The 24,069-nt window shown below is 37.9% G+C and overlaps 1 protein-coding gene across 2 annotated transcripts in view; it reads left to right on the forward strand.

Annotated features, from left to right (window-relative positions):
* Positions 1-23,368, forward strand: part of LOC106878360 (protein bark beetle) — a 56,395-nt gene extending 33,027 nt beyond the window's left edge. The window contains exons 1-14 of one of the 2 annotated variants that reach the window (XM_014927552.2): positions 437-764; positions 1,162-1,605; positions 3,983-4,164; positions 4,854-5,044; positions 5,378-5,737; positions 6,989-7,242; positions 8,220-8,487; positions 9,725-11,202; positions 12,098-12,338; positions 14,007-14,726; positions 15,475-17,973; positions 19,289-19,961; positions 21,472-21,626; positions 22,223-23,368. In XM_014927552.2, coding sequence (XP_014783038.1) covers positions 1,225-1,605; positions 3,983-4,164; positions 4,854-5,044; positions 5,378-5,737; positions 6,989-7,242; positions 8,220-8,487; positions 9,725-11,202; positions 12,098-12,338; positions 14,007-14,726; positions 15,475-17,973; positions 19,289-19,961; positions 21,472-21,626; positions 22,223-22,413 — 7,593 coding nt within the window. In that variant the 5' untranslated portion in view covers positions 437-764; positions 1,162-1,224 and the 3' untranslated portion in view covers positions 22,414-23,368. Of the gene's footprint in view, positions 1-436; positions 765-1,161; positions 1,606-3,982; positions 4,165-4,853; positions 5,045-5,377; positions 5,738-6,988; positions 7,243-8,219; positions 8,488-9,724; positions 11,203-12,097; positions 12,339-14,006; positions 14,727-15,474; positions 17,974-19,288; positions 19,962-21,471; positions 21,627-22,222 lie in introns of those variants that run through there. The other variant, XM_052974751.1, reaches the window with a different exon arrangement.
* Positions 23,369-24,069: the final 701 nt, after the last annotated feature.

The raw sequence follows: 24,069 nt of genomic DNA on the forward strand, positions 1-24,069 counted from the left end.
TATATATGTGTGTGTATACATATAATTAAGGGATCAGCAAAATATTTGCTTCACCATATACCGAAGTTCAGAAAAATAGCAGCTAAAAAAGCTGAGAATCTCACAGATAGCATCACTTGTAACTCACAATATGTATATATATATGTATATATATATGTATATATATATATGTATATACACACACGCGCATATGGATGTACTCAGCCATTATTTTTTATGAGGGTAGTATGTGATTTGAGGGAATTTAAGTGTTATTTCTAACAGATCCAGTGACTGCTTAAAAAAAATTCCCTCCGCGTAATTGTGTTGAAGTTATTGTTAGAAGTAGGTGTGGTGCTCGTGGTGCTGGTGGTGGTGGTGGTGGTAGTGGTCGAGTCGGTAAGAGAGAGAGTAAGCTTCCCTTTCTTTCTCTGTCTTGTTATTGTTCAAAGCTTCACTATCCCACAGGTAGATGTCAGGCTGATCGTGTCACATGACCAATGCTTGCCTATTATACCTATGTGAGTCCACAGGTAAAAAAAAAAGAAAAGCTAATTAGGTCAGGTAAGTTTCCTCACGTAGATTCAACCGGATTTAAAGAAAAATAACCACAACAGAGGAAACAGACTTTCTATCTCTCACAGGGACCACTTTTACAAACACCCCTCTTCGGACAGTTCATGTAAAAACTTTTATATATATATATCCGCAGGGGGTTCGAACAGGTGCGCGTTAACGGACTGTTCAGTTTTAAATGAAAAACATGTAGATGTTTTGACATCCAGGTAGGCAGACTTTCTGTTGCTCTTTTGTATATTAACTATGATTGTTACTCATCAGCTCGACAGGTAGGTACTCACTAACTAGGGCATCTCAACTGAATGACCCTCTAAACAAGATCACAGCGACCCACATTACTTATTACCATCAGTATTTATTATTATTATTATTAATAACTACTACTTCCACCATTCCATATTTTTAATAATCGTTGTCGCGATGGAAGTTGAAAACTTAAAAACAATTCATTGTTTTAGACGAAGTATGTCTCCTTGACGAGTGACCCGGATTAAAAAACCTAACTTTCGTTTCTTTCCAGTTATTTTTTTTTTATTATCATTGAAAAGCAATCGCTTCCAGTATAGTGATCAATATATATTTATTTATTTATTTATATTTCAGTCACTGTACTAATATATACACATATATACTCGGGGAAAGAAGTTCCACCCGTAGACAGGAAGCATGGCGAAATACCTGGTATTACTCTGTAATGTCTGCCTCGGCCTTCTCGTCTGTATTTCCGTTTCCCCGTTGTTGCGGGTTCAAGCCCGAGAAGGAATAACACCTCCACCGAGAACAGGCGATGGTAAACCAATTGTAGCCAACGGAAGAATATATTATCTCGACTATATACCCAAGCGATGTCGAACCCCGATTATAACGAGGTACCCGTACGGGGGACGCGTAGACCAACCCCGAGCTTTAATGAAAAAGGACAATCCTCACAAAATTAAAGGATCCATACAAATTGCTCCCAGTGGTTGCTTATACATCGAACCGGGCTGTCGTTTAGAGTTCGCTCCTGGTCAAGGACTTATCGTCAATGGTACCCTCATTGCTAGGGTAAGTAATATTCTTGTTATTCATATGCTTGTCGGTTTGATCTGGCGTTCTCATGGCTTGATATTTATGTCTATGTATGTATGCATGTATGTATGTATGCATGTATGTATGTATGTGTGTGTGTATGTATGTATGTATCTATCTATCTATCTATCTATCTATCTATCTATCTATCTATCTATCTATCTATCTAGTTTTCCATGCAGTATTTCTGTTTAGACATGCCTGTTCTGATTTTGCAGACATATGATCGAAGCTTTTCCATTTCTTATTCAGCCACAGTTTATCTAGGACTCTATAATTTAGTGTGCCCTTGTTTTATGATGGTGGGGAAATTTGCTGCTATTTCGTGCAGGTACTGACCACATGGAGCCACCTTAGTTGTTTTATCCATGAAAGTTGTCATAGAGTACATATGGAGTACACTCGTTGCCATTAGCAGAGCTGATCTGTACTCTTGGACAATCCTTATCTCCATTGTTTCTCATGACTCAACAGCCAGCACTTGTCTTCTACTGTTGCTAATGACAAACAACCAATCCTTATATCTATCTTTTGCTAACGATCCAACAATCGATATGTCTCAAATGTTGCTAACAAAATCGAACCATTCTCATGAGAAATCCAAGCATTCACACAACCATTATCTTCAGGTCTTGCCAGTGTTACTAATTCTCTGAGAACACTAAGTGTCAATCTTGTACACCTACAGAGACTTACCCAAGGCGCCGCACAGTGGTGCTACCAGCTGTGTATTCCAAGATGTCATTCATGGACTCTCCACGATTGTATCAGGTTGATGCATAATAAATTTTATTCAACAAAATATTTAAACAAAGCGCCAAGCAGAAATTGAAGTAGATGGTGAATATGCTCCGGAATAATCATTTAAGGATGTTTTTGTTACATGTTATTGCTTTTGTTGAATAAAATTTGTCGAAAAAGACTGCAATAATTATGCACCAACCCAATATTTCATTTGGTGCTACTTCATGTGATTCAAAGAAGAACCAGCTCTTACATTAGAATTGCACTAATTTTTTTTTTCTTTGAAGAACTCTTAGAGAAACAGTTTGGAACATAAAGTAAGAATATTTAATACATCTAAATGAAATAAATCTGTTTTTTGTCTTTAAATTCATCTAAAAAGATTTCAAAAATTATCTAAACTTCATTGTGCATATTTTTATCTATTTTTAAAAATATAACTTGTAATGGAATCCATTAACCATTTCCAATTCTATATGGCCTAACATTGCCAGAGTGTCATTCCTATATTTTGTGTGTGTGTGTGTGTGTGTGTGTGTGTGTGTGTGTGTGTGTGTGTGTGTGTGTGTGTGTGTGTGTGTGTGTGTGTGTGTGTGTGTGTGTGCTTCCTTAGAGTATCCAGAGTAAATAGCCAAAGAAGGTCAGTAACATCATCCCTGTCACAGTTCCCCATTGATATGGTCAACAGTGAGTCATCTTCCCTTTTTATTCAGGAGGAATGATCAGGAACTAACACTGACTCTCACAGGCATTCATCAGAATTCTGATATTGAGGTTGCTATTTTAGTGTGTGTGTGTGTGTGTGTATACACACACCATTGTCCAGCCAGCCACCATGATTGACCGCTAGCTCCTAAAGTTTTTTTATTCTCTCTCTGTTTATTTTTTTGTGTTCCTTTCTGATGAAGAGCATAGGCTTGAAATGTAAAAGTCTTTCTCACCTTCCCAAGCGTTAAACTAATACACCTGTTTGTTGTTTATACACCTGTGTTTGTCTTTTGACTTCCTGTAAATTTCAACTATACATATATATATATATATATATATATATATATATATATATATATATATATATATATATAAAACAAAACAGGAAGTTGGAAAATGCTTTGGTATTATTAATTTACCATTACACATGTTTCGTTTACTATTAGGAATTACAAAATTGAACATGTAGGAGAAATATGGTAGATACCTCTTACATATACAATTTTGTAATTGCTGTTAGCAAATGAAACATGTGTAATGGTGAATATGTAATACCAAAAATTTTTCCAACTTCTTTTAATGTAGAATAAACTCTGTAAGCAATATTTCTAGAATGTTCAACTCTAACATGGACCTCACGTAAATATAGCAATTCCATGTTGGAATGTAATATTGGAATAAATAGATGTGCTTCAAGGGGACTGATCTTGGGATTTTGCCATTCTTACATTGTGTGTACATGTGTATTAATATATAGAAGGGATTGAAATCTAACTGTATCCTCATCAGGCTCTTCTGCAGGTTCTGGTTATCAATTGTCTATTTGTAGATGGTGTGTGTGCATGCATGCATATGTGTTTGTGTGTTTATGTATAATTTTCTTGTGTCTAATTCTATACAGGGAAGTGAAGAGGTTGGTGGACGGATTGTGTTTACGAAGGATCGTGACTACGACGACGTCATTGGGAAGGAACGAACCTGGAGGACAGATGCTCGTCTTGTGGATGGAAATACGACAATGGACGGGAGGTTAGAGTTGTTGCATCAGCAGAAATGGCGGGGCGTTTGTACCAATTACAACAAGTAAGTAGTGCTGTGGTGGTGCTAGTAGAATGTGGTTGGTGATACATTGCATATATATATATATATATATATATATATATACACTATAGTCTGAGACCGACCAAAGCCTTGTGAGTGGATTTCGTACACAGAAACTGAAAGAAGATTGTCATATATATGTGTGTATTTGTGTGTGTTTGTACTCCCACCATCGCTAGACAACTGATGTTGCTGTGTTTACGTCCTCATAACGTAGCCATCTAACCCATGCCAGCATGGAAACCGGACGTTAAATGATGATGATGGTACGTACGTATGTGTGTGTGTAGATGTGTCTTTGTGCCTGGGTTTGCCCCCCTCCCCACCTCCCACAACCTCTTGACAACCAGTGTTTGTATGTTTATGTCCCTGTGACTTAGTGTTTTGCAAATGAGACTGGAACAGTAAGTTCCAGGTTTAAAAGAATCCAGCTGAAAAGTGTGAGGATGGCTGCTTCTGATGGGACTGTATAGAAGAGGTACCTGAGGACTGTGCCTCCACAATGCTTCCAGAAATAGTGGTCAGAGAAAATAGATGGACAATGTGTGATATTGACCTGGCAAGGGTCTTTCATACAGTGCTCACCTACAACCCATGACCCCTAGCTAATCACTGATAGTCTATACGTAAACAGGCGTATTACCTCCCTTTAATATCCATTCTTCTTTCAGCTTTACCAAAGAAGATGCAAATGTGACTTGTCGACACTTGGGGTTCCTCAAAGGCAACTTTACTTACCATTCATTCTCTCAGAATGTCTCGGATTACCTACTGTTCGAAAAACCAAACTGTACAGGCAGTGAGGATTCTCTCACAGAATGTTCTGGATGGACAACCATCAAAGCAGGCCTACATATCTGTGGTAAGTTGGCTGAGTCTAAAATCACTTCTGAAGATAAATAAATTTAAACTTGGCATTGCTGAGACACGTTGCACATGTAAACAATAACCTATCTTTCTAGTGCTAAGGGGTCGATAACTTATATTGTGGAGATGTCATATATATAAACACACATGCGTGCACACACACACATACACACACACACACACACTCACATCCATATACATACACATGCATTCACATCCATACACACACACACTCACACACAATTTAAACATTATGAATATTTTTATTCAGTAAATTTATCAAACAGTGATATAATCAAAGAATTTTCAAATTTTTTAAAAATTGCAGATGGTCAGCAGACAATCGGATTTGAATGTGAAGGTTTCCAGCCTGGCATTGCCATAACGCATTGGCGGGGTATTGAGTTCTATAATTCTTCCACACAAGTCGTCACTAATGAACCAACCAACACCAAGATGGAGGAATCTGATTCCAGTATTTGGTACTCTGACGTAGAGTTTGCAGGTTTGGATGTCTTCCGTGAAGGAGTACTGGGCATTAACCATCCATATGCCTCTATTAGCGCCAGTCCTTTTGTGCCATTCATGGACAATGTCACAATATCCAACGGAGCCTATGATGCTTTAAATCTCACTTATATTCTTGGCAAAGTCAACATAGAAAATTGTACAATTCAAAATAATAGAGGTGAGTTGATGTTTTCATTCTTCACTTTCTTGTCATTGAGCTATAGCCCAAGAACAGAATTGCCTCTAAGAGTCTTCTCAAAATCAGATTAAACTGATGCGAGGCTTGTAATATATGTTATAAAGAGGCCAATTCATTGTGGCGTGTTTAGTTCTTATTTCAGTTCAATGTGACAGCCATTTGCTTTCTTTACTAGTTCAATCCATTTACAAAATGATGCAGATGCCTTAACTCTATTTTTTTGTCCATTGTCTGGAAATCTTTTGTCACACATCCTGTGACCTCTTCAGTGACTCTCCATCCCATGTGTCTCCACCTGTTCTGTCCCCCCCCAAAAAAAATGACCATCCCAAAATATAACGATGTCTGTTTTTAACTCATGATTTCACATCAGGAATTTTGCAAAACAAATACACACAAACACACATGAGAGGTGCTGAAAAGTTCCTGCCTTTAAAGGTATCATGAAGGGCCTGGTTGGAGGCCCAACCTTCTGAGTTCTTATACAGGTCTTAGATGAACTGGAGGGCTGGTACAGTAAGTGAGGGGAATCTGAGAAGGGAATATGTTGAATAAACTCATATTTAACTGATCCGCTTGTATTTTCTTTTGCTCAAAGCCACTAACTTTACAGCACCCCCTCATATATGTATATATGTATATATATATATATATATATATATATATATATATATATATATATATATATACATATATATATATCATCATCATCTTTTAACGTCCGCTTTCCATGCTAGCATGGGTTGGACGATTTGACTGAGGACTGGTGAACCAGATGGCTACACCAGGCTCCAATCTGATTTGGCAGAGTTTCTGATGCCAACCACTCTGAGAATGTAGTGGGTGCTTTTATGTGCCACCGGCACGAAGGCCAGTCACATGGTACTGGCAACGACCACGCTCGAAATGGTGTATTTTACTTGCCACCTGCACGGGAGACAGTCCAGCGGTACTGGCAACGAACTCACTTGAATGTCTCTTCACGTGCCACTGGCACAAGTGCCAAGAGGGTGACGTTGGTAACAATCACGCTCAAATGGTGCTATTTACGTGCCCCCGGCACAGAAGCCAGACAGCTGGTACTCTGGCAACGATCGCGCTCAGACGATGCTCTTAGTGATCTACTGGTACAGGTGCCATCACGATTTATATATATATATATATGTTTGTGTGTGTGTGTGTGTGTTTTAATTTAATTTAAACTTTATTTTCGGTTTGTTATCATTACAGGTCATGGTATATTTGTCAAGTCAGTGGTAGGTGAAGTAAAGATAGAAAAATCTGTGATCCAGCGCAACTGGGGAGATGGAGTGAAGTTTTACAGCATCAACAAGACTCTACTCCATGATTTCGACAGACTGTTCGATGAACATTTTTTCTTCTGCAAACGTGTAAAACTTCAATACAACCGCTACCCACTCGAATTGGGAGAGCAGGTTGTTCACACCAACTCCTATGATACTGTGGTTCCTGGATGTGACCATGTAAGTAGCAGACAAGATGGAGGTGCAAGAGCGTTCCTTTTTCTGTTTAAATTATGTAAATTTCCTTGTTCTATTTTTTATAAGTTTTTTTGTCTCCTGGAAATAAGGTTGGATAATTGTTATGCCGATGTTGACTCTTGAAGCAGAAACCCCAATCTCCATATCTTTCCTTTTATCTCCAGACAATGAGGCTGTCCCTTTCTCTCAAATGGTTTGTCAGCTTTGGAGAGTTCTTGAATTTTGAGATTCTCTTCCCCTTCTCAACTGGAACTGGTCTCAATTGCTAATTACTCTTAGAGATCTTTTTTATCTTTTACTTGTTGCAATCATTAGACTGTGGCCATGCTGGGGCACCACCTTGAAGAATTTTAGTCAAATGAATTGACTGCTATTTTCTTTTCTTCACCTAATCCTTATTTCATTGGCCTCTTTTAATCAACCCACAAGATAATGGGGACATAAACACACCAACATAGGTTGTCAAGTGATGGTGGAAGACAAACACAGACACAAAGTCACACACACATCTTTTATTTTTTACTTGTTTCAGCCATTAGACTATGGCCATGCTGGGGCACCACCTTCAAGACATTTTATTCGAATGAATCAACCCCAGGACTTATTTTTTTCAGACTGGGTACTTATTCTATCAGTTCCGTTTACCAAACCGCTAAGTTATGGGGATGTAAACTCACCGACACTGATTGTCAAGCAGTGGGACAAACACGGACACAAAGACATGCACACACACACACACACACACATATATATCATCATCATCATCATCAGTAGAAACCTTGCCAGATCAGATTGGAGCCTGGTGCAGCCTCCTGGCTTTCCAGACCTCAGTCAAACTGTCCAACCCATGCCAGCATGGAAAGCGGGCGTTAAATGATGATGATGATTATTATGATTATGACGATGATGGTTGTTGATGTTGTTGTTGTTGTAAGTAATGTTAGCTATTTCTGTTTCAGACTTTTAAAACCCGTGCAAACATGCAGCTTACCCTGCACTTCCTGCTGCTGGAGAGTGACCCCAACAGTGAAGGTGAACTAATTATATCTTATGGAGATGTTAGTAAAACGCTGACAAAGACGGTGCCAATACGGAATGGTAGCTACCCTCAGTCGATCACAACTCTCTCCAATGTTATAAGCATCAATTTCAATTTTAAAAGACGAGGATACTGTTCCGTCTTTAAATATTGTATCAGGTTCTTGCTTCGACTCTCAACCAATTTTGGTAAGTCTTTACTCACTTCTTTTCTTAACAAGTAAGCCTTTAGTCACTTTCTCCCACAATAGCCAGTATTGGTAAATCTTCTGTGACTCATTAACCCTCTCGTTACCGTATTTCTGTTGAGATGTTCTGTGTTTCTTTCAATTAATTTTAAATATAACAAAGAATTTAGTAAAATAACTTAATTACCATTAAGTTAGCGTTAGGAACATAAATTGTGACTAAGGTTTGGTGGAAGATTTTAATTCAAAACTTATGGAAACAAGACATTTGTACTACAGAGCCAGAAATGGTTTTAGTCAGGTTGATATCAAAGAGGTTAAGAATTGTTTCTCTTTTATACATTTTAACCCTTTTGTTACCATATTTACTTTGAGATGCTCTGTGTTTCTTTCAATTACTTTAAATATAACAAAGAATTTAGTAAAATAATTTAGTTATCATTAAGCTAGAGTTAGGAACATAAATTGTGACTAAAGTTTGGTGGAAGATTTTAATTCAAAGCTTATGAAAACAAGACAAATCACCCTCATATTGGCCAATATTTATGAGTCTTTAGTCACTCATTATCACAGCTGTCACTCATACTTTCAGCACTCCTATCCACAATGATCAATACTGGTAAGTCTTTAATCACTCACCACAGCCAATAACGATATGTCTTCAGTCACTTTTAGTCACTTCTCTCTCTCACGCAATTCTGCAACTCAGCTTGTTCACTGATGCATGTTCACCTTCCCATGAACATGTTCAATTCTTGCAGATGTTCACTGTAGCTGTTTTCTCGTATACATGTTTCATTCTATGGATTGTGGCCAAACTGGAGCACCTTCTTGAAGATTTTTTTTTTTAGTTGAACAAACCAACCCCAGTACTTATTTTTGTCAAGTCTTGTATACATAATTTATATACTTTATGCACAATTTTATAGACTTAATACACAACACTCCCCCTCTTTCTCTCTCCTTTGTTCTTTTGTTCTTCACCTTTCCCTTCAACTAATCATGTGAAAGCGTTACAGACAGGCTAAGTAACCCCTTTCCCACCACTCTCCTCCCTCTCCTCCTTCCCTTCTGTCTCCATCTAATCACTTGGAAGCATTACAAACAAGCAGAATTATTATACGATTATTATTATTATTATTGTTGTTGTTGTTTGATAAATTCCCTTGTATAATTTATGGAAGTTATTATAAATTTCCTTCATTTATTAAATGGTGCCATTTTTTTATGTCTTACAGGTCCAACCCCAGACTTTTGGATCACCGAATCTAATGTTTCTAACAATAATCACCATGGCGTTTCTGTTCAAGACATGAAATGTTTAGTTTGGATCAATTCTACACAAATAACAAATAATGGCTATGAAGCAGGTTTGCGAATATTCCAAGGAGCAGGAATTGTCAATGTTAACAACACCCTTCTGCAAAACAATGCCCTTGCTGGTGCCAACATCACATATTCGGGTGGTCGAATCTTGTTTAATCACACTAGTGCTATCGGAAACCAAGGTTACGGTGTCTATTTGGAATTCTTGAAACTTAACAGATCTCGTATAGAACAAGGTTTAGATATATATTCCTACTCCAGTAGATTTTCAGAAAATACTTTGGCGGCATTTCGTGTTGGTAATTACTGTAAGTCAGCAGATGTGCTTATTGATAAAAGTTTCTTTGAAAATAACCTGCGAGAGGCTATAGAATATTTGTCTTGTAATACCACTTCTTTGACGACCAATTTTTCTGTAACAATGAGTCAGTTTGTTTCAAATGGGAAACAAGCTATATTAATGGCACCAGTATTAAATACTCGTGGTAGAATAGCCAATAATACCTTCAGGGATCATTTAAATGGTGCTCTTCTTATGAACAATGGGGAAGATATACTTGTGTCACGCTGGTATGCTAAGTTCTCTGTAGATTATGATATATATGGTAATGAATTTCGGGATAATTATGGTCCTTATGCTGTTAACATCAGGCTTACTGAAGAATCTTCTGAACAATCGTTAAGGTTTGTAAATAATAAATTGTTGGACAATAATATTCAAAATTCATTTCCTTTTCTAAACCCTCGATCCAAAGCTAATGCTGTTCTAATAATTTCATCAAGTAAAGTGGTTGCAGTAATGAACATAATCTCTAACCCTAATTCAACTCGAGAAATGGCAACGCATTTAACCGATCCATCTAAAACAATTGATGCCACAAAGAATTACTGGGGTTCTCCTGATTATCAAAAATTTTATCTCAGAATATTTGACCGAGCTGACCGTTATAACTTGGCTGTCATCAATTTCTTCCCGGCATTAGCCGATGAGAGGATTTTTGGGGATCGTCAACTCACTCCAGATCTTCGGCCAGACTCGAAAAACATTTTCCTGCGAGGTCAAATCATTGGCGGAGAACTGAAAGAAAATAAAGTATTACCGAAAGGTTTTTACACTGTTGATAAAGATATCTACATTGAGCCGGAAGCAACATTGACCATTCCACCTGGAACCAAGCTCTCGTTTCAGAACTCTGTCGGTATGATAGTGTATGGGGCATTGGTTGCAGATGGCAGGAAAGAAGATTGGGTTAGGTTCTCTCTGGAAGATAACTACAATACCGTTGTCGAGAACATGACGTTTCCAATTCGATTGGTTGATGGCTGCACTGAACAAGAAGGCCGCCTTGAAGTGGAACTCGGTGGCACCTGGGGAACAGTTTGCAATAAGGTAAGTTTCTCTTGTGTTACTCTTAACTCTCTCTTTTGTTATTGTTTGGTCAGTGGGTAGGACAATTGCTGGTCATTCAAGACTGGTAATCTGGATATAATAATGCCCAGCTGAATATCAATTTGTCAATGTTTGCAAAGACGATATAAACCAAACAGGAAGCTCTGTGGGCTACTCTGATGATAAATACTCGTAACCTACAAACTCAGAGTAGTGACGACGTGAATGAATGATACTCTTCACATGAATATACACGTATATGTTGTTTGCAGTCCATTACAAAGGTATACTCTTTTTTACTTGTTTCAGTCATTTGACTGTGGCCATGCTGAAGCACCGCCTTTAGTTGAGCAAACCAGTCGCAGAGTTTATTCTTTGTAAGCCTAGTACTTATTCTATCGGTCTCTTTTACCGAACCACTAAGTTACGGGGACGTAAACATACCAGCATCGGTTGTCAAGCAATGTTGGGCTGGACAAACAGATACACACACATACATATATATGCATATACGACGGGCTTCTTCCAGTTTCCGTCTACCAAATCCACTTACAAGGTTTTGGTTGGCCCAAAGCAATAGTAGAGGACACTTGCCCAAGGTGCCATGCAGTGGGACTGAACCCAGGACCATGTGGTTGGTAAGCAAGCTACTTACCACACAGCCAGGAAGGAATTCAGCTGATGCTGTTTGTTTCTGGTTCTCTGCATAAATCATGTTTTGGCCAATTGTGGTTTGATGAATTTGGGGAGAATGTTATCTCTTTTGGAGATAATGCCCGTGGGCATATGGCGTAGTGGTTAATAATGTAGATAATATCACTGTCCTTGGTTAAGAAAGTAATGAAAAATTAAGTCTGATTGAAAACTAATTAACATGAAATATTTTTAATGACAGGGTTGGACTGAACAGAACTCTGTAGTAGCATGCAACCAGTTGGGGTTAGCATATAACCCTCGGTTTGGTCAACCACAAGTGAAAGCCTCAGCCCCTACGTCGACATCAATCTTATTAAACTGGGTTTCATGTACAGAGGAAGACACTGATTTGACCAAATGCTTATCTGAATCTCAAACCCCAATAGATTGTACCCATGACCAAGATGTTTTCATACATTGCCAAATTCCAACATGGTCAGGTAAGTGCCAGCTATTCAGTTTTGTTTTTCTTTCATCATCATCACCATTATCATCAACATTACCATTATCATCATCATCATCGTCCCCACCCCACCACCACCAGATTTGAGAGAAAGCTGACTGTTATTTCAAGCGGGTTGGCTGTGTGGGTCAGAGTTAAGGCCACTGGTCAGTCATTGTGAGCAGCAGTACTCTAAGATTGTGTAGCATTTATTCCATTGTTGTGGAGCAGTACTCTATTGTGAGTACAAGTACTCTATTGACCTGTGTAGAGGGTCAACAGCTGTCCATGGCTAAAGAAGGCCAGAGTTTGTGATGTAGTTTTAACTATGCCATATCAAGTTGCCAGAGATTTGGCCTTGCAATTTGTGGGTATCGAAAAAGGGGTCATTTATGAGTTGTGATGGTATGTGACTTAGTGGTTAGGGTGTAGGTGCTCACAATTGTAAAGTTATGAGTTCAATTCCTGAACTGGGTGTCACATTGTGTCCTTGAGCAAGGCACTTCACTTCACATTAACTCCAGCCTATTCAAATGAAATATGTAGTAACGTAGTACTGGAGTAGCCTCCACTCTTGTTCTATGATATCCAGAATATTCTTCAAGCTTAAGGATGAGATCTCCCTTAGAGGGTGTCTGTGTCTGCTCATGACTACACAGATCCCTTAAACAATTTGTGAAAGTATGGTACATATTTCCAGTTTACACTTGTTTGTGAGTGAAGGCCATGCTTTGGTTATGTAAGATTAAACTGTATGGAAACAGGCAGGAGCTCTAAACAGCTGTTTCTCAGTGGGGGGTGAGTTCTCCAAGATATGTTTAAGACTGCTCTTAACATTTGGGTGTAAGTTCCATCTCGCTTGGATTCCAGTTTTTTGGTAAGTGCCCAGGCTGTTGCTCTATGTAAAAGGACTGACTTTACTGTTGTATGGAAATAATTCTTGTAATGTTGTCTGACAGGGTTGATATCCAGACAATGTCCAATTTGTTTAGGGCTGGCCATGCTTTAGCCATCTGAGTTTTAACATTCTTTTAAGTTGAGGTGACCTCAGAACTACATTGTGGGACATTGCTGGTGAGCTAAACAAGATCTGGCAAATGACTGACTGCTATTGATGCCAAAGCATGGCCGTACTTGAGCTGGTCATCCAAGTACAATATATATATATATATATATATATATATATATATATACATCAACACATCAGAGACACTGGATGCCTCTCCGAAGACCTCCCTCAATGAATGCAGACCAAGATGGATGATGTGTTTAGGTGAAAAATGTCCAAGGATGCTCATCGGACGATAAAATAGTGTGTTGTATAAATTAGGGATTTTCAGGACCCTGTTTTGAGATTTAGAATTGGTTGCAGTTTCAGCTGTTGTTTAACTCCAGATCAGCTTTGATGCAGAAGATCAAGGATCGAAAAGAATCCAGCTCTTATTCTGGTGGCACAGTGTATCTAATGTTACATCATATAGTGTGTCATTCTCTTTTTAAAACGGTAATGTGTGATTTTGAAGACTTCATTCCTTTTTCTGTCATGTTGAGTAACTTAGATATTGGTCCACCATTAGCTTGATGTATTGTTGTTGGTACTGAAGATAAGGATTCTGATATGGTTTTTTTATTGCTATCCCTATTTATGCTTTGATTATTTTTTCAGGGATCACTCTGGCAGCAGTTCCAAAGATCAAAAATAAACAGGAGACCCAACTTCGAAGTGTTATGATCGATAGAGCCGGCATGCACGATTACTCCACCATGCATTTCTCGTCGGCCTTGCAGATCGACTACAACTACTACGACATAAGCAATGTTACTGTAACGGACTCCAGTGCCGATGGAATCTACATTAGACTTAACCACCCATACACCAACAACCGAATGGAACACTGTAATGTGTACAGGAGCCAGGGTAACGGTCTCGTTACGAAATACCCCTTTTTAGAAACTGCATACAGCACATTCCGAAACAATTCCCTCAGTGGCTTCACATACGATCCATTCTTCACAGAAGCTGAAGCAATTGGTATACGTAACTTCATGAGATCTGATCAGGTGACCGTCCTAAAGGAAAGCCAATCTTTCTTTCTCACACAAGAAACCACCATGTTTATAACCGAACCAGGAAAGTTCAAGATTAACAAAGAATTCTCTTATGTGATACAATCAACTGATTACAAGTTGAGGCCAACCATCCAGATCTTGAATTATAACCCCGTGACCAGTGTTGAGAAGGTAACAGTGATCAATAATAATAAGAAGTATTATATCGAGGAAGATCTTATTGATTTTCCTCTCATGTCTTCAGGAAATCTTCTCACTGTTCTGCTTCATGTATCTGGAACGATGAGTGGACGGCTCACGTTTGCTATTATATTAGGTGAGTATTTGTTATGGTGGTGGTTGTGGTGGTAGTGGGGAGAATGGTGGTGGTTGCAGCAGCAGCAGCAGTAGTAGTAGTAGTAGTAGTAGTAGTAGTGGCACTGGTGATAGTAGTGTTAAGGTGATAGTAGTGACAAGGTGGTAGTGGTGCTGGTGATGGCTGTAGCAGTGATAATCTTGGGGCACTTGCTTGAAGGGTTTGGTCTAACAAATTGACCCCATATTTTTTAAGACTGGTACTTATTCCATTGATGTCTTTTTGTTGAACTGCTAAGTTACGGGAATGTAAACACCAAAGTTGGTTGTTGAGCAATGTGGGGTACTTACACCAATACAAAACCACACACACACATAGATAGATAGATAGATAGATACATACATACATACATACATACTTACATGTCCATGTATAAGTTAAATAAGATTCAGGTAAAAACCTTGTATGCTATACAAAGCTCACCCGCAGTTGTTGGCTACCAAATGTTATCAAACAGTGGGAAAACTCTTGTTATTGGATATTGATCTGGAATTCCATAGCATCAGTAGAGTTTACGCAAAGAGACATCCTTCCCACTACCCTAATCTCCTATTGCAACCATTGTCCAACTCCCTTTTTCTCTCTCCATTTCCAGTCTCTGCCACTGTCCCCTTTTCAGTTCTTCTTCCAAACCCTGTCACCATTTCATTTCCTCAGATCAATAATTTGTAATTTTTTTTGTTTTATGTCTTTTCCTTGTATCTTCCAGGACAACGTACCGAAGTACCAAAACCTGAAATCTATCTTCGGAACTGTACATTGTTCAATAATGATATTGGTCTTATGACGAAACATTACAATGATCCTTCCAACGACAAGCAGGAGCTTTACTTTAGGTTCCGGGAGGAGAGCATTCGACTGGATTATGTGAACATTCTAAACAGTCGCATTCATGCAATGTATGTACCGAGCGTCACCAAATACCACGAAAATTTCATCGCCACTTACGAAGAACTAACACGTCCTCAAAGAGTTGGTACAATTTCATACGTGATAAATAGGTGCCGTTTCCAAGGAAACAAGCAGGCAATCAAGGCTGAGCATAACCACGTAGAATTTGCCAATAATGTTTGGAAATGGCACATAACACATTGCAACATCAAAGACAATATGGACGGTGGATTAGAAATTGAACTGCCACGTGTCAATGATGTGAAAGAACATCTCAAGCATTCTGTCGAGATCAACCATACCATGTTTGAGATGAACAAAGACTTTGCATTCATTGTCAACGGTTATTTTGCTGATGTTAAGATTTCTCATTCTATTTGGAAAAATAATAATTGTCGTCTTGGTTTGTTTGATTTGATAGGAATGGAGAAAAATGTCAGCATGGTGCTAAACGTTTTCGACAAAAATACTTGCAAATACATCGTAAATTTTGATATTAACAGTCACTATGAGTACATGTACCCAATTGTGGGAAACTTTTCCTACAATAAACTCTATGACAATGGTCTTGGAACTCAGACAGAAGGAGATGAAAATTTACCATCATCATTTGCTGTGGCACTTAAAGGACTTCAACAAATGGTTTTAAACAGAAATTTGTTTGAAAACCCAAAATTGAGATATGAATTTATTGCTGGTGTAACTTGTCTGTCTTTGGATAGTGTAGTTGATGTCACTGAAAATTGGTGGGGAAATTCTGCCCAAGATTATATCCAAAGCAAGATATTTGACTTTGATTCCTGGAACAATTTTGCAATTGCCAATTACATTCCTTATCTTCTAGAAAATCAATTCAAGAGCATTTCATTTTCAACTACGAAACAATATCCAATACGTAATACTTTTGAACTTGGTGGTAGAATAACAAAAGACTTGTCTTTATTTGCGTCTGCAACCCATTATGAAGTGATCAATGACATCACAGTGATGCCAGGCATCACTCTAAAGATTGAACCTGGAGCAATATTACTCTTCAGACCAAATGTTGGTATTTTAGTGTTGGGAACCTTGGATGCAAGAGGTCTTCCTCATCAGCGTATCCTGATGCTTCCCAGTCCAGTAAAAAAGAAAGAGAACAACATACGCAAACACTCAGTCTCATTCCAAATGCAGCAGATATCTAAAGAAAAAGCAAGGCTTTCTGGTGGTGTCACACCAAATGAAGGTTTTCTGCAGTTTTATAATGATTCCACAAAACAATGGGATATCATGTGCAATGAAAGACTTCCAGAGAACGTTGGCATAGTGATTTGTCGTCAACTAGGATTTGAAACTATTAACGTTAGAGTTTATACATCGCATCTTTTTGATTATTACATTTATGGCTTAACCACTTATTTTACCAAAACCTTTTGGCGGTACTCTTACTACTGCAAAGGAGACGAAGATTCCTTAAATCAATGCACCAAGAAGATTGATTATCGGATCATGTCTTGTATCCAGAATGAAAACTACACGTTTTTGCACTGTGGCAAACGTAACCTTGCAGAAGAATATAACTATTGGGGAAACATTCGGTTTTCCAGGTCATCTTATCAGGAAAATCTCCAAGAGAAGAAAGTGGTAGAGTCGACTATAAAATACGTTGATATCTATGGTGCTGGAGTGCTTCATGGCAATAAGGTCGGTGCCATCCAGTCTGTTTATCATACACCAATTATTGAACAGGTAAATATTAGCGGTTGTGCTTCAAATGGAATTGATTTTATATCTCCATTAAAAGACCTTCTCATTGAAGAGCAAAATATCACTGCTAATCTTGGTTATGGAATCAACATTCTTGTGTTGAATGGGGATTCTAAAAACTCAGAGATGGCCTCGTTTTTACCTCTTGTGCAAAGCACGATACCCTACTTCTTGTTTGGAGTAGTAGAAATGTGTTTACTGGAGAAAGAAATTATTCTTGAGACCAAGATGTTAGTTTATTACAAATATTCTTCTACCGCAATCGACTGTGTCAAGTCCATTAAAAGTAAATACAGAGACAAACAGCTGGCGCTACGCTTCCTGCAAATGAACTTGTTTTCGGAAGATTTTATGCGAAATGTCATAGAAATATTTGATGGAGATTTTGGCAATGAGCAAAAGATTGGAGAAATTATGAAGAATTCATCTTCTGAAACTGTCGAAAAGCTTTATCGTACTTCTAAGGAACCACACACGTTAACCTTACACATGCATGCTTCTGTGGCCAGTCGAGACTATGGTTTCATAGCAGAAGTTGTCACTTTGCCGCAGTCATCAACAGGAATTATCGGTAAGCATTAATCTCTAATAATGTCTCTTTTCTTACTTTTTTGATGTTTTGGTTTTTAGATCTGGGGTTCTTAGCGATGATGATGGTGGTGGTTGTAGCGGGGATGATTAAGGGGGAACTTTTCTCTGTGGTGGTTACAATCATAAATGTGTGTGAGGGACTGGAAGAGGTTTTCCTTTAGAGATGTCTTAGAGGCAAAAAAAAAAAAAAGAAAAAAAACATTGGCATCACGGCTGCCACCATCACTGCTACTGCCATTGTCACCACCACCACCACCACCACCACCACCACTATTGTTAACAACAATGGGACCATTATGCCAGTTAGATCTTCTAGATATAGCAACCAAATTCCCTGAAATCACACTTTACAATTTTAAAACTAGGAAAGACAGATTGGAGTTGTGTAGTATTAGATAGACTAAAAGAGTGGATGGTCATGCCTGGAACACATTTGAGTATATGTCTATCAAGTCCATGGGCCTCAAGATTGACGATGGGGACATTAGTGATCTCGTCGAGGAACATTCAAAGGAACTGACAGTAGACGAACTCCTGCACCTTCAGCAGCCTTATTTGGATGTGGTGGAAGAAATAGGTTCCCCAGAGGATGTGTTGCAGAGAATGCTGTCTCTACGAGTGACATAACAGCAGTGTTGGCAAAGCGGCAGTATGTTTCTGAATTTGTATAGAGAAATATCATCCTGAAAAAGGTAACTACAGGTCGTGCAGGCTGCTTTATTTAATGACTCCGCTCTGGTGTATTTCCGTAGCATTTTGAAAGGCAGGAAAAAGCAGACTTCTCTAGATATGTTTCTAATGAAACGACTGTAAGGGTAAAAAGTGAAGAAAATGTGTCCAAGAAGCCTAAATTAAGTGAAATGAAAGAGAAAATGCCAGAAATTGTTCTTCTTGAAGTTGTAATGGAAGGAGATTCTACTTCCAAACAATAATCCTCTTCCTCTCCACTCCGTTGTCTTCTTTGCACACAAATCGTCCCATTTTAAAGATAATTAAATTAATAAAACCAGTTTACATATTTCTTTTGCATTTTCTTTTATGTTTTTATAATTGTTATTTTTCTTGTAACTGCACCTTTTCTGTTTTAAAACCCATAAAAGATTATTTTTTGGCAGGTTTTGGGGGCTGAAATGTATTAACTATATTTTAATTAATTTCAATGGGGAAAATTGATTTGTAAAACAAGTAAATCGTAAAACGAGCTCGGCTATGGAACAAATTAAACTCGTACTGCGAAGCATCACTGTATTAATTATTAATTAATAATATTAATGTATGCTATTTGTTTGTTTCAGACAGCAGAATCCAGCACACTTTGCAAAGTACGGTATTACAAAGAAATGAGGATGGCGCCTTCACATATCGGAATGTTGGTGAAATAAACCCATCAGTAAAATTTGCGAAATGTTTGATTGAAGACAATGGCGTTCAAATTTTGAATCTGACGTCTCCACCAGTGGTTGACATTTATTTGCAGAACACGAAAATTATGTCTTTTGCAAACAACTTTTTGTTGGGAAATGCTGGTGGAAGCAGTATGATTATTCACACCAATTCCTTTGCCACAGCTATTGAGGCAAATATCACAAACAACATCTTTTCTTCAGGTACTCATGGTTGTATGTTGACAATTAGTGGCAACAACTATCAGAAAGTACTCCTCTATGAGAACTACTTCTTTAATAATTCTGTTGGCGATGACCAGGATATCGTTCTGCTGAAAGACGTGACAACTAATTTTACATCAAACTTCTTTCATAACAACACAGCTTACAGTATATTGTCTGTATTTGCCCTTGAAAAGGTCTCCTCCCCACACATGTACACAAGAAGTGCTTTCACTGAAAATAATTCCACAGCCCTTTATGAAAGTACTGTTAAGATCCACAGTGGTAAACCTGTGTTTTATAATAACTATTTTGTCAACCCTGAGAATGTGTACGAATTCGAGGCAAACCCTGTGTCCAAGTAAGTTACAATTTCTTTTATATTATTTAAATCTCATTTCAAACATGTTCTTGTAATGGTGTTCCTAGGACGCACACTGCCATTTTTCAAAAAGGGAAGGACACAATAATGTTCTCCTAAATGCTTTGTTTGAAAAAAAAAAAAAAAAAAAAAAAGGAGGCAGATAGGATGATCACAGCTGGATCATAATTGGCCTGGGGCTAAAGAACAGCAATAACAACAACAACAAAGTACTCCATTGCTCTACCCCCACCTTAATGTCACTAAATAATAATAATAATAATATTAATAATAATAATGATGATGATGATAACGATGATGATGATGATAACGATGATGATGATGATGATGATAAGTGATTTCCTTGGTTCCAAAGGCATTTGTTTATTCTGTTCTGGTAATATTGGTAATTCTTGAAAGTAGCCATAATTCTGGCGGCATTCCACAGACAATTACAATAGAGAATTGCTGAAACAAGCAGGAAATTTCTCTTTTATCATTGCAAGTGTCAAAGAGATGACAGTGATTTCAGTTACGAATAATAAGGATTCGAAATATACCTTTTTTTTTTGTTAATAATAATAATAATAATAATAATAATAATAATGATGATAATAATAATGTAAATGATGATCATCATCATTTTAATCCTCCTCCTTATCTTCATCATCATCAGCATCATAATTTATGAAGAGTGATGTAATTTTTCTCAAGGATAAATATACAACAAGAAGAGCATGATGTGATTTGTAATAAATAGAGATTGACTCTGTTTATTGAATTGAAAGAATTGAAGGCTCTATCGACTGGTTGTCCGTCTTCCTTGGGCTCAAAATGTAAACTGAAAAGAACACGGAAAAACAGAAATTCAAAATATGAATGAGAATATCCTGTGTTCCATTTTAGACAAAATGGCATCGTTAGTTTTCACTTTTCCGTAACAGGTAAGAAGGAAAAAAGAAAGAAAGAAAGAGGAAAGAGATCCCTTAAGTCAAACAGTTTTGTGTAAAATTGATGAAATTCTCATGTCGTTTTATTCGTTTTATTCATTCCTTCAGAACTTGATGTCAGCAATTCACAAATATATATATGTATATATATACTAGCAGCTATGCCCGGTTTCACCTTGTAAGTTTGGATGATGTGGCTGTAAAACCTGTTCAGTGTAGGCATTCGACTTGTTTGGGCACGCTTACATAAAAAAAACAATTTTAGAATGACTTTTTTCTGTCAGAACACTAAAAATAACTGACCAGCAAAAAAAAAAAACCCAACCAAAATTCAACCAAATCAAAAAATAAAGCCAAATACTAAGTGAACAATGTTACTGTATGGTATTTAAGATTCTGTTATTCAATGCAGTTTTAGATACCATTTTAAAAAGGAACATGGCATGGTTTGAGAGTTATTTCATTGTTATTTCTAATAGACCATGCAGCTCTTATTGGGGTGTCTGCTTACATCGTTCTTCCAGAATTGTTTTTCAGTGAAATCTTTTGTTTTTTTCTAGGTTCAGTGGAAGCATGGAACCGATCAATGCCAAAGAGAACTGGTGGGGTGTCCGAGAAGAGTTCTTCATTGCTGCTAAAATCCTTGACGCTGCCAACAATGAATCTTTGGTCCCTGTTGATTATAAACCTTACAAAGTATTGCCATCAGTTGACGGTATGTATGTACATCTGTGTGTGTGTGTGTACCACCATCATCATCATCATCATCATCATTCAACGTCCATTGTCCATGCTGGCATGGGTTGGACGGTTTAACCAAGGCTGGTAAGCTGGAAGGCTGGTAAGCTGGAAGGCTGCACCAGGCTCCAGTCTGATTTGGCAGAGTTTCTACAGCTGGATGCCCTTCTTAACGCCAACCACTCCAAGAGTGTAGTGAGTGCTTTTACGTGCTACCGGCACGAGGGCCAGTCAGGTGGTACTGGCGACGGCCACACTCAAAATGGTGTATTTTACGTGTCACCTGCACAGGAGCCAGTCCTGCGGCACTGGCAACGATCTTGGGGATGTAAACAAACCAATATCAGATATATCAATGTTTGAGATGCTAACACAAAAACATGGACACATACACACACACGCACACACTTCCTTGAAATGGAATGCCCTTATGCTAAATTTTACTTCAGTGTAACGAACATTCTTCAGTAATTATGCACGAAGAGATTAATTAATCCCAGAGATTGCTAATTGCATGACATATCGTTTGTGTTGTTTTTGTTGTTGTTGATGATGTTTTTGTTTGATTTCAAGGGAATTGCGCCCCTGGATGGACAGCTGAGAAATTTCGTTGTTTCAGGTACATGGGAGGTGTACAGACTTACTACGGTGCCGTCAGATACTGTCAGGTAAGAAAGTTCAATCAGCATCTGTCGATATGTGGTTCTTGTTGTTTTTCTTGCTACGTCAGCTGTAATCGTGTGCATCAATCACTCCAAATTTGAATTGTTCTACACATGGTAGAAATCAATTTTTATCATTGATTTCTAATATGAAACACTAGGATTCACATTCTTGATGCATGTGAGAGTGGTACTTGGTTGGTACTTTATTTTACTGACCCCAGAAGGATTAAAGGTTAACGTCAACCTTGGCAAGATTTGAACTCTGAATATCAATGTTTGTAGCTATATGCTACATAGTGGTGAATTCAGTATTCTTCTGTTTATTAGCATTTTACCTAGCATGTTAACAATTCTGCCAGCTTACTTTAATAATAATAATAATCCATTCTACTAAAGGCAAAAGGCCTGAAATTTTTGGGGAGGGGAGTAGTCAATTACATCGACCCCTGTGTTTCACTGGTACTTAATTTATTAACCCCCAAAAGGGGTCAATAAATGGCAAGCATTCTGTATGGTGGTTGGGTAGAGGTGAAGTGCCAAAACACTATCCAAAGAAGAATATTCACCAAAAAAAGCTAATGGTGTCTCTTTGGTGGTCCAGTGCTGGTGACATCCACTACAGCTTCATGAGACCTGGTAAGTCAATTACAGCGGATGTGTACCTCAACCAATTGGATGAAATGATGAGTGAACTTGCAATTAAACTATCAACATTGGTCAATAGACAGACCAATTCTCTTGCAAGACGATACTTGGTCCCATGTTGCACAAAGAACACTACTCAAGTCACAGGAACTGAACTTGGAATTACTCTGTCATCCACCATATTCACCAGACCTTGCACCAACTGACCATCATGTTTTCCTGGCTTTAGACAACTTTTTGCAAGGAAAAAAACTTCAAATCTGAAGGAGATGAAAAAAACAGGCTTTCGTGATTTCATCACCCCTTGCTCACCAGAATTCTTCACTGCCGGCATAAATAAGCTACCGATGAAATGGCAAAATGTGTTAATTTTTTTAATTTACTTAGGTCCTTAAAGGGGATGTAACTCACTGAAAGGGGAAGTAACTCAGTGAATAACTGTTTGTTTTTTATGTGTATGTGTCTAGAAAATATATGTATATATAGATATATATATATATATATGCATACATACACAAACACACACACACACACACACACACACATATATATATATATATATAACTTAGCGGCTCGGCAAAACAGACCGATAGAATAAGTACTAGGCTTACAAAGAATAAGTCCTGGGGTCGATTTGGTCGACTAAAGGCGGTGCTCTAGCATGGCCACAGTCAAATGACTGAAACGAGTAAAAGAGTATATATGTATATGTATATATATATATGTATATTTTATAATTACATACATAATTATAACAAGGGATTGGCTATATGCCTCACCATGCACTGTAAGAATAGATGCCAAAAGACACTATTATGGCCTTAAAATCTCTGAGAATAAGGCACCACATTTTAGGCGAGCAAAAGAAAGAAAACGAATCAAAAACTTTTGGTTCACCGCGTACAAGATCCTGCTTCAAGCTTAAAGTAAAAAAAAATATTAGCCATTGCTATCATCAGCGAAGGTATTTCACAGCATAAATTTCCGAGTATCTCAACGTATGCATGTGAGCTACAACGTCACATGACTAATATCCATCCACACACATAGAGATATACTGCCAGGTAGAATTCACACCTTTCGTTTATACCCACATATATGTGTGTATAT

Source organism: Octopus bimaculoides, chromosome 19 (assembly GCF_001194135.2).
Source record: "Octopus bimaculoides isolate UCB-OBI-ISO-001 chromosome 19, ASM119413v2, whole genome shotgun sequence".
Taxonomy (NCBI): domain Eukaryota; kingdom Metazoa; phylum Mollusca; class Cephalopoda; order Octopoda; family Octopodidae; genus Octopus; species Octopus bimaculoides.